This window comes from Oncorhynchus gorbuscha, linkage group LG05 (assembly GCF_021184085.1).
Source record: "Oncorhynchus gorbuscha isolate QuinsamMale2020 ecotype Even-year linkage group LG05, OgorEven_v1.0, whole genome shotgun sequence".
Classification (NCBI taxonomy): Eukaryota; Metazoa; Chordata; class Actinopteri; order Salmoniformes; family Salmonidae; genus Oncorhynchus; species Oncorhynchus gorbuscha.
The window spans coordinates 76,783,714-76,797,335 of NC_060177.1; the positions used below are offsets into that span (position 1 = coordinate 76,783,714).

Here is a 13,622-nt window from a genome sequence, read left to right on the forward strand (position 1 = left end):
CTCCAGACATCTTCATTTATATGTCTTAACATGTCTCAAGACATCTCCAGACATCTTCATTTATATGTCTCAAGACATCTTCATTTATATGTCTTAACATCTTCTCAAGACATCTTTATATGTCTTAACATGTCTCAAGACACATCATGTCTCAGACATCTTCATTTATATGTCTTAACATGTCTCAAGACATCTCCAGACATCTTCATTTATATGTCTTAACATGTCTCAAGACATGTCTTCTCTCAGACATAATCTTCATTTATATCCAGACATCTTCATTTAACATGTCTCAAGACATCTCCAGACATCTTCATTTATATGTCTTAACATGTCTCAAGACATCTCCAGACATAATCATTTATATGTCTTAACATGTCTCAAGACATGGTGATGACTGGGTATGTATACACATGCTGCTGAGTCTGTGAGGTGTGGTAATGGCCACAGCAGGAGGGACATAGTACTACCTTAGGCCAGCTCTCCCCGTATGAAGTGGTTACATAAGGTGTGAAGGCATTGTGTTTGTCCAAGCAATCTTATTTTAGCCTTTCTTTCAAGGCCACAGTATCAGTGGTTATTAAACAGCACAGTTTATCTGCTGAGGTCAGAGCATAGAGAGTCAATGATGAAAGCGAATATGAGTCCAATACAATATGTACCTGGCACAGATAGGGCATCCAGCCCTCTGTGAGTGGGCCCTACTCAAACAATGATGTGAAAATCTGAATCATTTCTAATGTTGGAGCCTGAGAACATTGCCTTCCTCCAAACCCAAATGGAATCCTATTCCCTATATATTAAACTACTTTAAACCAGGGCCCATAGGGTGCAATTTGGAACTTACTCACTGTGAGAATGGCAATGTTATCAGGCTCCAACGTCAGAGCATTGTAAGAAGACTGATATGTTCGGTGGTTTTATGTAAGCCATTGGTAATAACCTTTCAGTCAAGGTATACTGTAAACCAGTGTCTGGAATGGATGTAGTTTTTAGGTTGTAATCTCGGGTGAGCACTGGCCACCGGCGAGTTTTTTTGTGTTGTTTTTTCTTCACAAGAGCCTAGGTTGTTGTTGAATGTCTGGCTCAGCTGGTCCTCAAAACAAGTTTTCAGCCCTGAGCATCTTATGTAACTTATTGTATATTATGACCTGGGAGACAGATAGTGTGACGACCGGTGGGGCCAGGGGTGGTGGCCTTATTAGCCACTAAACCATCTTCAAGTACAGTATATTCTAAATGTCATTATGATTCCACATTATATTTCTGTTGTCCATATAAAATCAAAGTTTATAGGTCGCATACACATATTTAGCAGATGTTATTGGAGGTGTAGCGAAATGCTTGTGTTCCTAACTCCAACAGTGCAGTAATATCTAACAATTCACAATAATACACAAATCTAAAAGTAAAAGAATGGAAATAAGAAATATATGAATAACATATTGTTGTGATTTATTCTAGGTATTTGGGGATATGTGTGAAGGAAGATAAACTCTACCCTATTTTAGAGGTGAGTGTTACTTTCTCCACCTTGTACGGATGACGACTTCACACTAGTGAGATGAGTGGGGAGACACACTGTCTGTTTCTAGGAGATGTACCCTGTACATATAGAAGGTTGGGTTGTGTGTGAGCCTCTCCATCTGGGCAAATATGGCCTGTAGCGACTGAAACATGTTGGGTTTTACAATAAAGAAGCAGTTTTATCAACTTCCAATAGTTGCTGAATTTCCTCAGAATTTCTTCAGTTTGCTACTCAATTCCTACCCCTTGGTTGGAGAGCCAGGTGTGGCAGTGTTCCTTATCCTCTTATTTCCAGGTTTCAGTATGTGATGCTAATCTAATGAGGTGTCTATCTATTTCAGCATGTTAATGGGGGCTGATGGGTGTCTATCTGTTTCAGTATGTTAGTGGGGGTTTATGGGGTATCTATCTGTTTCAGTATGTTAGTGGGGGTTTATGGGGTATCTATCTGATTCAGTATGTTAGTGGGGGCTGATGGGTGTCTATCTGTTTCAGTATGTTAGTGGGGGCTGATGGGGTGTCTATCTGTTTCAGTATGTTAGTGGGGGCTGATGGGGTGTCTATCTGTTCCAACATGTTAGTGGCGGCTGATGGGTGTCTATCTGTTTCAGTATGTTAGTGGGGGTTGATGGGGTGTCTATCTGTTTCAGTATGTTAGTGGGGGTTGATGGGGTGTCTATCTGTTCCAACATGTTAGTGGGGGTTGATGGGTTTCTATCTGTTTCAGTATGTTAGTGGGGGTTGATGAGGTGTCTATCTGTTTCAGTATGTTAGTGGGGGTTGATGAGGTATCTATCTGTTTCAGTATGTTAGTGGGGGTTGATGAGGTGTCTATCTGTTTCAGTATGTTAGTGGGGGTTGATGGGTTTCTATCTGTTTCAGTATGTTAGTGGGGGTTGATGAGGTGTCTATCTGTTTCAGTATGTTAGTGGGGGTTGATGAGGTGTCTATCTGTTTCAGTATGTTAGTGGGGGGGATGAGGTGTCTATCTGTTTCAGTATGTTAGTGGGGGCTGATGGGTGTCTATCTGTTTCAGTATGTTAGTGGGGGCTGATGGGTGTCTATCTGTTTCAGTATGCTAGTGGGGGTTGATAGGGTATCTATCTGTTTCAGTATGTTAGTGGGGGTTGATGAGGTGTCTATCTGTTCCAACATGTTAGTGGGGGCTGATGGGGTCTATCTGCAGTATGATGGGGGGTGGGTGTCTATCTGTTTCAGTATGTTAGTGGGGGCTGATGGGTGTCTATCTGTTTCAGTATGTTAGTGGGGGCTGATGGGTGTCTATCTGTTTCAGTATGTTAGTGGGGGCTGATGGGTGTCTATCTGTTTCAGTATGTTAGTGGGGGTTGATAGGGTATCTATCTGTTTCAGTATGTTAGTGGGGGCTGATGGGTGTCTATCTGTTTCAGTATGTTAGTGGGGGTTGATGAGGTGTCTATCTGTTTCAGTATGTTAGTGGGGGTTGATGGGGTGTCTATCTGTTCCAACATGTTAGTGGGGGCTGATGGGGTTGTATGTTAGTGGGGGTTGATGGGTTGTCTATCTGTTTCAGTATGTTAGTGGGGGTTGATGGGGTGTCTATCTGTTCCAACATGTTAGTGGGGGCTGATGGGTGTCTATCTGTTTCAGTATGTTAGTGGGGGTTGATGGGGTGTCTATCTGTTCCAACATGTTAGTGGGGGCTGATGGATGTCTATCTGTTTCAGAATCTTAGTGGGGGCTGATGGGTGTCTATCTGTTTCAGTATGTTAGTGGGGGTTGATGGGGTGTCTATCTGTTTCAGTATGTGAGGCTGACGGGCTGTCTATCCGTTTCAGTATGTTAGTGGAGGATGTCTGGAGGAACTGTTGGCCAGGAAGGATGTGTCTCTGTGCTGGAGGGAGAAGGTGGACCTGGCCTGTGACATCACCAGAGGAATGATCTACCTGCATTACAAGAACATCTACCACAGGGACCTCAACTCAAAGGTACAGTAGACCAGGGGAAAACCCCACCCACATCTACAGTACCACAGGGACCTCAACTCCAAGGTACAGTAGACCAGGGGGAAACCCACCCACATCTACAGTACCAAAGGGACCTCAACTCCAAGGTACAGTAGACCAGGGGAAAACCCACCCACATCTACAGTACCACAGGGACCTCAACTCCAAGGTACAGTAGACCAGGGGAAAACCCACCCACATCTACAGTACCACAGGGACCTCAACTCAAAGGTACAGTGGACCAGGGGAAAACCCACCCACATCTACAGTACCACAGGGACCTCAACTCCAAGGTACAGTAGACCAGGGGAAAACCCACCCACATTTACAGTACCACAGGGACCTCAACTCCAAGGTACAGTAGACCAGGGGAAATCCCACCCACATCTACAGTACCACAGGGACCTCAACTCCAAGGTACAGTAGACCAGGGGAAAACCCCATCCACATCTACCACAGGGACTTCAACCACAAGGTACAGTAGACCAGGGGAAAACTCCATCCACATCTACCACAGGGACCTCAACTCTAAGGTACAGTAGACCAGGGGAAAACCCCATCCACATCTATTGTAGATTATTGTTGTATTTGTGGTGCATAGACCACAAAGTAACCCAGAAAGTGAAAAGGAAAAATAAGGTTGGTCCGCACTCAGCATTTGCAGTGAAAGAAAGAGGAAGCTGTAAGGGATGTTACCTCACTCAGTGGCTGTGTCTGAAATGGCATCCTACTCCCTATATAGTACACTACTTTTGGCCTGGCTACAGCCACTGACTGATCTCTTTGACATTAAGAAAACCCCTACTCTTCAGACAAATTTTAGCAACATTGGTGCTGTGACATCATGTAGTGATCACATTGGCAGATCTCCCTTGTAAAAGAGGTCTTCTGACCTCAATGGGACTTCCTGGATAAATAATGGTTAAATAAATTGGTTTCAACTGTTGTGGACAAAGCAGGGAACGGTTGAGTTAAGGTTCATTCAGTAGTCAGACTGAGGCTGAGGATAACTCTCTACCATGTGGAAAAGATATCAGCCTAGAAAAATCGGTTGTCTCATTCCCAGTTGCCAGGTTCCACAGAAGTGCAGGTTGGTTATGTTATGTAGAGGGACGAGCAACAAGCACAGTCCATTGTCATGCTAATGTACTTCCACTCTGAGCTTTGTTATTGTACGCATGCGCACACACACACACACACACACACACACACACACACACACACACACACACACACACACACACACACACACACACACACACACACACACACACACACACACACACACACACACACACACACACACACACACACACACACACACACACACACACACACACACACACAGACGCACAGAGAGACATGAACACATACACACCAACAGCCCGCCCCTCTTTGTCTGGGAAAGTAAGAGCAATGGATCAATAGTAGAGTCCTGCCACCATCCTGCCCTACTTCCCTTCCTTCCATTCTCTCTCTCTCTCTCTCTCTCTCTCTCTCTCTCTCTCTCTCTCTCTCTCTCTCTCTCTCTCTCTCTCTCTCTCTCTCTCTCTCTCTCTCTCTCTCTCTCCTCCTTATCACCCTCTCTCTCTATCTTTCTCTTTCTCTCCCTCACCACATCCCATTTTACCAGCGACCTCTCTCCCTCTCTACTAACCATGGGGATACTGGTGGTGACAGTGACGTGCTCCATACTGGCATTTAGCATGTCACCCAGAGGGACAATCCATTTGGCTCTTGTCTCAATGATGCCATTTTACCGGAAAGTAATTGGTGTGTCTGCAAAGCAGTACTGTTGTTTTTCCCCCTAGACCCCCCACTGGTATCATTAGAGTTGGCAAAATGATGCACACGTCTGTCTTACGTCAAACAAACAATTGCTGTCTTCACAATTACAGAGAGTGTTTCAAAAGATCACTGCTAGGATTGATGGCAGAGGCATATAGACAGACAAGGTCTTTTCTCATGTGGAATATGTTTCAATCTCTAAAGAAGGGACTTCAGTCTCTATAAATTATAGTGGATCCAAGCCAGACGTGCAAGATAAATAATGATGTGCAGTGTATTTTCTGAAAAGGTCATGTTAGGTTAAACCAATTACTGTTTCAGTTAGAATCACACTATTAGGCTGCACAGCTCTTCTGGCATATATTCTGTAGGAGAAATCATTAGAATTCAAAATGACCAGAATTAGGAAAGGTATGGTGGATGTAATTGCAAACGTAGATCATTTTAGTGAACTTGCTGTGTGTCCCAAATGGCACCCTATTCTGTATTTAGTGCACTACTTTCATAGGGTCCTGGTCAAAAGTAGTGCATTACATAGGGAATATGGTGACATTTGGAACACAATCCTGGTTACAGTTTAGAGCAAGTCCTCAGAGTTCCATTGGAACAGCCCTTTTAATTCCCCCTGAAACTCTCCATTCTAGATCTGGTCTTCCGGGAACTGTTGCTTTTGTTTGGCTCTGAGGTGAGGGCCCATGCTAAATTTAGCGGTCAGGTTTGGTGCTTGGAGTGATACCCAGGTTGCCCAATAATCACAAGCTGCTGAATGAAAACACTGGAGAGAGGGGGCCTGTAGTGTGGTTCCCTTTGTAATGACTTCTAGATGCTGAGGATACGTCAGCCAACCAGCTAGTCGGACAGCCAGCCAGTCAACCAGGGCCTTCCCTCCCTCCTTCCCCTCCCCCTGATCTGCTCCACACCCCTGTCAGCCTGCCTATCTGTCTATTTTTTTTCCCGTCTGCTTGCCTGTCTACATCCCTTCTTTTTGCCGGCTTGCCTCTCTTCCTGCCTCTCTCGCTTTCTGTGCCTGTCTATCTGCTTGTCTGTCTCTGCCTAGCTGTCTGCCTCTCTACACCCCAACCTGTCTTACCATCTCTGCCTGCCTGCCTGCCTGCCTGCCTGCCTGCCTGCCTGCCTGCCTGCCTGCCTGCCTGCCTGCCTGCCTGCCTGCCTGCCTGCCTGCCTGCCTGCCTGCCTGCCTGCCTGCCTGCCTGCCTGCCTGCCTGCCTATATTTCAGTCTGTCTGCCTGCCCTGCTTGTCTCTTTTCCTGACTCTCTCTCTATCTCTGCCTGTCTGTCTCTTTTCCTGACTCTCTCTCTATCTCTGCCTGCCTGTCTCTCTGCCTGCCTGTCTCTCTGCCTGCTCGACTTATGTAACCGCTCCACTACCTTGTGTCTTCTAGAATAGCTCACCCACTCTCACTGAGCTCATCCAGCCCACTAGTGCTCTCTCCACACCTACAGTAAACTACCTACTATGGTAATCAATACCCAACACACATTGGGCTTTGTTCTCAGTAGGCATTGATGCCAAATCAGGTGGATCATCAGGTAAGGCCTGAAAAATGTAGCCTGGCGGGGAAGTAATTAGTGCAGACGCCATTGAGTCAGGCTATTTAAGAGTGTCTGGTCTGGCTGTCTGTATGTAGGGTCTCCCCTTCATACTGGCTGGCTTCCTTCCAAATGGCACCCTATTCCCATACAATGTGCACTACTTTGACCTGAGCCGTATATGGGCCCTGTTCAAAAGTAGTGGATTATAGGGAATAGGGTGCCATTTGGGACAGACACGCTGTTATATCTGCTTACACTATGGATATAATCAAGAGATGCGCCATGAGATGTTTATCAACACGTTTACTCAGCTTTCCCCATAGGCCTGATTTGATTTGCTGAGGTAGCTAAAACAGCATTAAGTAGACCCACAGGCAGGTATAATGTGTGAGATTCGAAGGCAGAGAATGTTCAGTTGAGTTGTCTGTTTATTCAGACCAAGCTTGCCTATTGGGCTCCCAAGTGGTGCAGTGGACGAAGACACTGCATCGCAGTGCCAACGTGTCACTGTAGTACCTGGTTCAAATCCAGGCTGTATCACGTCTTTCTGTGATTGGGAGTCCTATATAGTTGTCCACTGTTGTCTGGGGTAGGCTGTCATTGTAAATAAGAATTTGTTCTAAACTGACTTTCCTCGTTGAATTTTAAAAATGATTGTTGTGATTGTACTATAACAGTGTTAGACTGCTCTCTGGTGGTAAGCAGGTGTCATAACACAAAATGCTTGGAGTGGCAGTATTACTCTAGTGCCAAAAAAAGGGACTCAATTAAATATCCTTATTGTAATTATTACATGTTGTTCATTTGGCTGGATGTTATGTTGAAAATCATTTTCAATATGCACTGTAATGTCATGGTGAAATGGCTTGGCATACTGCGGTATACTGTGGAAAATCATATTCAATATGCACTGTAATGTCATGGTGAAATGGCTTGGCATACTGCGGTATACTGTTGAAAATCATTTTCAATATGCACTGTAATGTCATGGTGAAATGGCTTGGCATACTGCGGTATACTGTGGAAAATCATATTCAATATACACTGTAATGTCATGGTGAAATGGCTTGGCATACTGCGGTATACTGTTGAAAATCATTTTCAATATGCACTGTAATGTCATGGTGAAATGGCTTGGCATACTGCGGTATACTGTGGAAAATCATATTCAATATACATTGTAAAAGGTAACTGCCTGACTCATTAAAGAAATCGAATAGTGGCAACTCAAACATCTCCAACAGTCAGTAGAACTCAAATCATAAAAGTGTAAGTACATCTTATTGGCATATGAGTTAGTGTCACTTAATGTTTTGAGTACTGTTAAAGTTATTGAGTTTTTACAAGTTATTTCATATTTGAGTCACTCAAACATTTATTAATTAAGTTGATCTTACTTGATTCTATTATGTTTTACATCTTTACTTAAAAGAATAAAGTAGTAGTCAGACACATTTATATTTTCATATTAAACACTTGATTTATTTGTGTTGTGCTGATATAGAATTATTACATTTAAGTCATGAATACTTAAAAATACCACGTGGCTCTATTTTTAAAGAATTGTGGGTAAAATGAAAATGTTTAGACTTCATGATAATTTTACATAACAGTGTATGCATGTTTGAAGGAAGAAAAGTAAATCAAATCAAATGAAATCAAATTTTATTTGTCACATACACATGGTTAGCAGATGTTAATGCGAGTATAGCGAAATGCTTGTGCTTCTAGTTCCGGCAATGCAGTAATAACCAACAAGTAATCTAACTAACAATTCCTAAACTACTGTCTTATACACAGTGTAAGGGGATAAAGAATATGTACATAAGGATATATGAATGAGTGATGGTACAGAGCAGCATAGGCAAGATACAGTAGATGGTATCGAGTACAGTATATACATATAAGATGAGTATGTAAACAAAGTGGCATAGTTAAAGTGGCTAGTGATACATGTGTTACATAAGGATGCAGTCGATGATATAGAGTACAGTATATACGTATGCATATGAGATGAATAATGTAGGGTAAGTAACATTATATAAGGTAGCATTGTTTAAAGTGGCTAGTGATATATTTACATCATTCCCATCAATTCCCATTATTAAAGTGGCTGGAGTTGAGTCAGTGTCAGTGTCAGTGTATTGGTAGCGGCCACTCAATGTTAGTGGTGGCTGTTTAACAGTCTGATGGCCTTGAGATAGAAGCTGTTTTTCAGTCTCTCAGTCCCAGCTTTGATGCACCTGTACTGACCTCGCCTTCTGGATGATAGCGGGGTGGACAGGCAGTGGTTCGGGTGGTTGATGTCCTTGATGATCTTTATGGCCTTCCTGTAACATCGTGGTCACGCAGTCGTGGGTGAACAGGGAGTACAGGAGAGGGTCAGAACGCACCCTTGTGGGGCCCCAGTGTTGAGGATCAGAGGGGAGGAGATGTTGTTACCTTCCCTCACCACCTGGGGGCGGCCCGTCAGGAAGTCCAGTACCCAGTTGCACAGGGCGGGGTCGAGACCCAGGGTCTCGAGCTTGATGACGAGCTTGGAGGGTACTATGGTGTTGAATGCCGAGCTGTAGTCGATGAACAGCATTCTCACCTAGGTATTCCTCTTGTCCAGATGGGTTAGGGCAGTGTGCAGTGTGGTTGAGATTGCATCGTCTGTGGACCTATTTGGGCGGTAAGCAAATTGGAGTGGGTCTAGGGTGTCTGGTAGGGTGGAGGTGATATGGTCCTTGACTAGTCTCTCAAAGCACTTCATTATGACGGAAGTGAGTGCTACGGGGCGGTAGTCGTTTAGCTCAGTTACCTTAGCTTTCTTGGGAACAGGAACAATGGTGGCCCTCTTGAAGCATGTGGGAACAGCAGACTGGTATAGGGATTGATTGAATATGTCCGTAAACACACCGGCCAGCTGGTCTGCGCATGCTCTGAGGGCGCGGCTGGGGATGCCGTCTGGGCCTGCAGCCTTGCGAGGGTTAACACATTTAAATGTCTTACTCACCTCGGCTGCAGTGAAGGAGAGACCACATGTTTTCGTTGCAGGCCGTGTCAGTGGCACTGTATTGTCCTCAAAGCGGGCAAAAAAGTTATTTAGTCTGCCTGGGAGCAAGACATCCTGGTCCGTGACTGGGCTGGATTTCTACCTGTAGTCCGTGATTGACTGTAGTCCCTGCCACATGCCTCTTGTGTCTGAGCCGTTGAATTGAGGTTCTACTTTGTCTCTGTACTGACGCTTAGCTTGTTTGATAGCCTTGCGGAGGGAATAGCTGCACTGTTTGTATTTGGTCATGTTACCAGTCACCTAGCCCTGATACTTCTAAAATAGTATTAAGCAGTTTGTTGTGCTATGAGGTGTAATTGATTATGATGAACGGATATCAACACTGACAGGGATATTGATGTTAAATAATGAGACAAGCCATTCCCACAATCATCAAAATAATGTGCACTACTCTCAATGACAGAGGCTAATGCAACATAATGTGTACAGTTACACCTCCAGTATCTGCTATAAGAATGAGCATTGTGCTCAACAATGCATGCAAAGATGGGTTAAAATGACAAATTGTCAAATACATAGGACAATGTTTACCATTAAGGCACAATAATGCCGAAACGTTGTTGTTTTACACAATACATTACTGGGAGTTTATATATAGAGTGGTCGACTCTATTGATTTTTTATAGCTTAAATTGTATTCGCCGTTAGACAGCAACTCTACACAAAATAATGTTTTCTAGGTGTGTGCCAGCTCATGCTTTTTATTAAACATTAAGACACGATCACTGAAAATTACGAGATAAAAAAATTCCACTGCTGGCCTGCTCTCCGGGCACCATCGCATGAGACTAAAGCCACACACTGGCTTCATTCATTCTCAAAATTAAGGCATTAATAAATCATGTTTCGTGTCATTTGTATTTAATTCTAATTATACAACGGGTGTCTCTAATCCTGAAAACTGATTGTTTAAAACCGCATTACATCCGTTGTCTATTCCACAAATTACCAACGGCTAAATCTATGACATTAAAATGCCTATTTACTTTCTGTTCCATCTGACTGCGCAATCCACTGGCTCATCAGCCAAGGCAGGAAAGTTATACACTTGATCTCCACTATAAAAAGCATTTAGACATTATATAACATTTATTTTAGACTAACAGTTTTCAACAGCGGATATTTGTATAATTACTGTCTGTCTCCGACATTTGCAACATTGTTTCAATATTCAAATTTGATCTCGAACTGTCCCATAGTAATGAACGTGTAGGGGTCGGGAGTCGTGACGAGAGAGAGAGGCAGGAAGCGTTTCTCAGCCAGTTGAAATCATGAATCAGCTGACATCATTTTTATAGATGTATACAATGAAATGTCAATTGAAAAAAGGTCAAACTAAACGAAGTGCATCTAGTTTGCGGTCTTCCCAGCTTCAGATTGAAGTTATACTGTGTTGTTGGCTACCTCCTCAACCGTGTCCTAATGAGAGAGCACATTTCTATGCCAGGTACTTAATTAGCATATTATTATGTATGTATCCAAATAAATGTCACTAGAAAACAGCTTAAACAAATGCATCTACTGTTGTTTTTCTGTCTGCGCTGTTTGACGTGTCTGTAAGTTAGCCGTAGTTGGCTAGCTAGTAAGCAAGGGATAAGAACGTTGCCAGACAGATGGCAATGGAACATTTACAACGAACGACTGGGCTGAACGACTGGGTCGCGTCCATAGATACAGAACAAAAAGATTGAACGACTGGGTCGCGTCCATAGATACAGAACAAAAAGATTGAACGACTGGGTCGCGTCCATAGATACAGAACAAAAAGATTGAACGACTGGGTCGCGTCCATAGATACAGAACAAAAAGATTGAACGACTGGGTCGCGTCCATAGATACATAGATACAGAACAAAAAGACTGACGACTGGGTGGCGTCCATAGATACAGAACGACTGGGTCGCGTCCAAAAAGATTGAACGACTGGGTCGCGTCCATAGATACAGAACAAAAAGATTGAACGACTACAGAACAAAAAGATTCTGGGCGTCCATAGATACAGAACAAAAAGACTGAACGACAAAAAGATTGAACGTCGCGTCCATAGATACAGAACAAAAAGACTGAACGACTAGATACAGAACAAAAAGATTGAACGACTGGGTCGCGTCCATAGATACAGAACAAAAAGACTGAACGACTGAGTCGCGTCCATAGATACAGAACAAAAAGACTGAACGACTGGGTCGCGTCCATAGATACAGAACAAAAAGACTGAACGACTGGGTTGCGTCCATAGATACAGAACAAAAAGATTGAACGACCGGGTCGCGTCCATAGATACAGAACAAAAAGACTGAACGACCGAGTCGCGTCCATAGATACAGAACAAAAAGACTGAACGACTGGGTCGCGTCCATAGATACAGAACAAAAAGACTGAACGACTGGGTCGCGTCCATAGATACAGAACAAAAAGATTGAACGACTGGGTCGCGTCCATAGATACAGAACAAAAAGATTGAACGACTGGGTCGCGTCCATAAATACAGAACAAAAAGACTGAACGACTGGGTCGCGTCCATAGATACAGAACAAAAGACTGAACGACTAGATACAGAACAAAAAGACTGAACGACTGGGCGTCCATAGATACAGAACAAAAGACTGAACGACTGGGTCGCGTCCGATCCATAAGATACAGAACAAAAAGACTGAACGACTGGTCCATAGATACAGAACAAAAAGACTGAGCGACGTCGTCCATAGATACAGAACAAAAAGACTGAACGACTGGGTTGCGTCCATAGATACAGAACAAAAAGATTGAACGACCGTCCTTAGATACACCGGGTCGCGTCCATAGATACAGAACAAAAAGACTGAACGACTGAGTCGCGTCCATAGATACAGAACAAAAAGATTGAATACAGAACGACCGGGTCGCGTCCATAGATACAGAGCAAAAAGACTGAACGACCGAGTCGCGTCCATAGATACAGAACAAAAAGACTGAACGACTGAGTCGCGTCCATAGATACAGAACAAAAAGACTGAACGACTGAGTCGCGTCCATAGATACAGAGCAAAAAGACTGAACGACTGAGTCACGTCCATAGATACAGAACAAAAAGACTGAACGACTGAGTCGCGTCCATAGATACAGAACAAAAAGACTGAACGACTGAGTCGCGTCCATTGATACAGAACAAAAAGACTGAACGACTGAGTCGCGTCCATTGATACAGAACAAAAAGACTGAGTCGCGTCCATAGATACAGAACAAAAAGACTGAACGACTGAGTCCATTGATACAGAACAAAAAGACTGAACGACTGAGTTGCGTCCATAGATACAGAACAAAAAGACTGAACGACTGAGTCGCGTCCATAGATACAGAACAAAAAGGCTGAACGACTGGGTCGCGTCCATAGATACAGAACAAAAAGACTGAACGACTGAGTCGCGTCCATAGATACAGAACAAAAAGAATGAACGACTGAGTCGCGTCCATAGATACAGAACAAAAAGACGGAACGACTGAGTCGCGTCCATAGATACAGAACAAAAAGACTGAGTCGCGTCCATAGATACAGAACAAATAGACTGAACGACTGGGTCGCGTCCATAAATACAGAACAAAAAGACTGAACGACTGAGTCGCGTCCATAGATACAGAACAAAAAGACTGAACGACTGGGTCGCGTCCATAAATACAGAACAAAAAGACTGAACGACTTGAGTCGCGTCCATAGATACAGAACAAAAAGAC

General features: G+C 43.6%; 1 protein-coding gene across 2 annotated transcripts in view; it reads left to right on the forward strand.

The window, feature by feature from the left end:
* LOC124035258 (dual specificity testis-specific protein kinase 1-like) overlaps positions 1–13,622 on the forward strand; it is a 49,027-nt gene that overhangs the window by 22,037 nt on the left and 13,368 nt on the right. For both annotated transcript variants that reach the window (XM_046348704.1, XM_046348705.1), the window contains 2 exons: positions 1,465–1,513; positions 3,345–3,494. In XM_046348704.1, the coding sequence (XP_046204660.1) occupies positions 1,465–1,513; positions 3,345–3,494 (199 nt within the window). The remainder of the gene's footprint in view (positions 1–1,464; positions 1,514–3,344; positions 3,495–13,622) is intronic.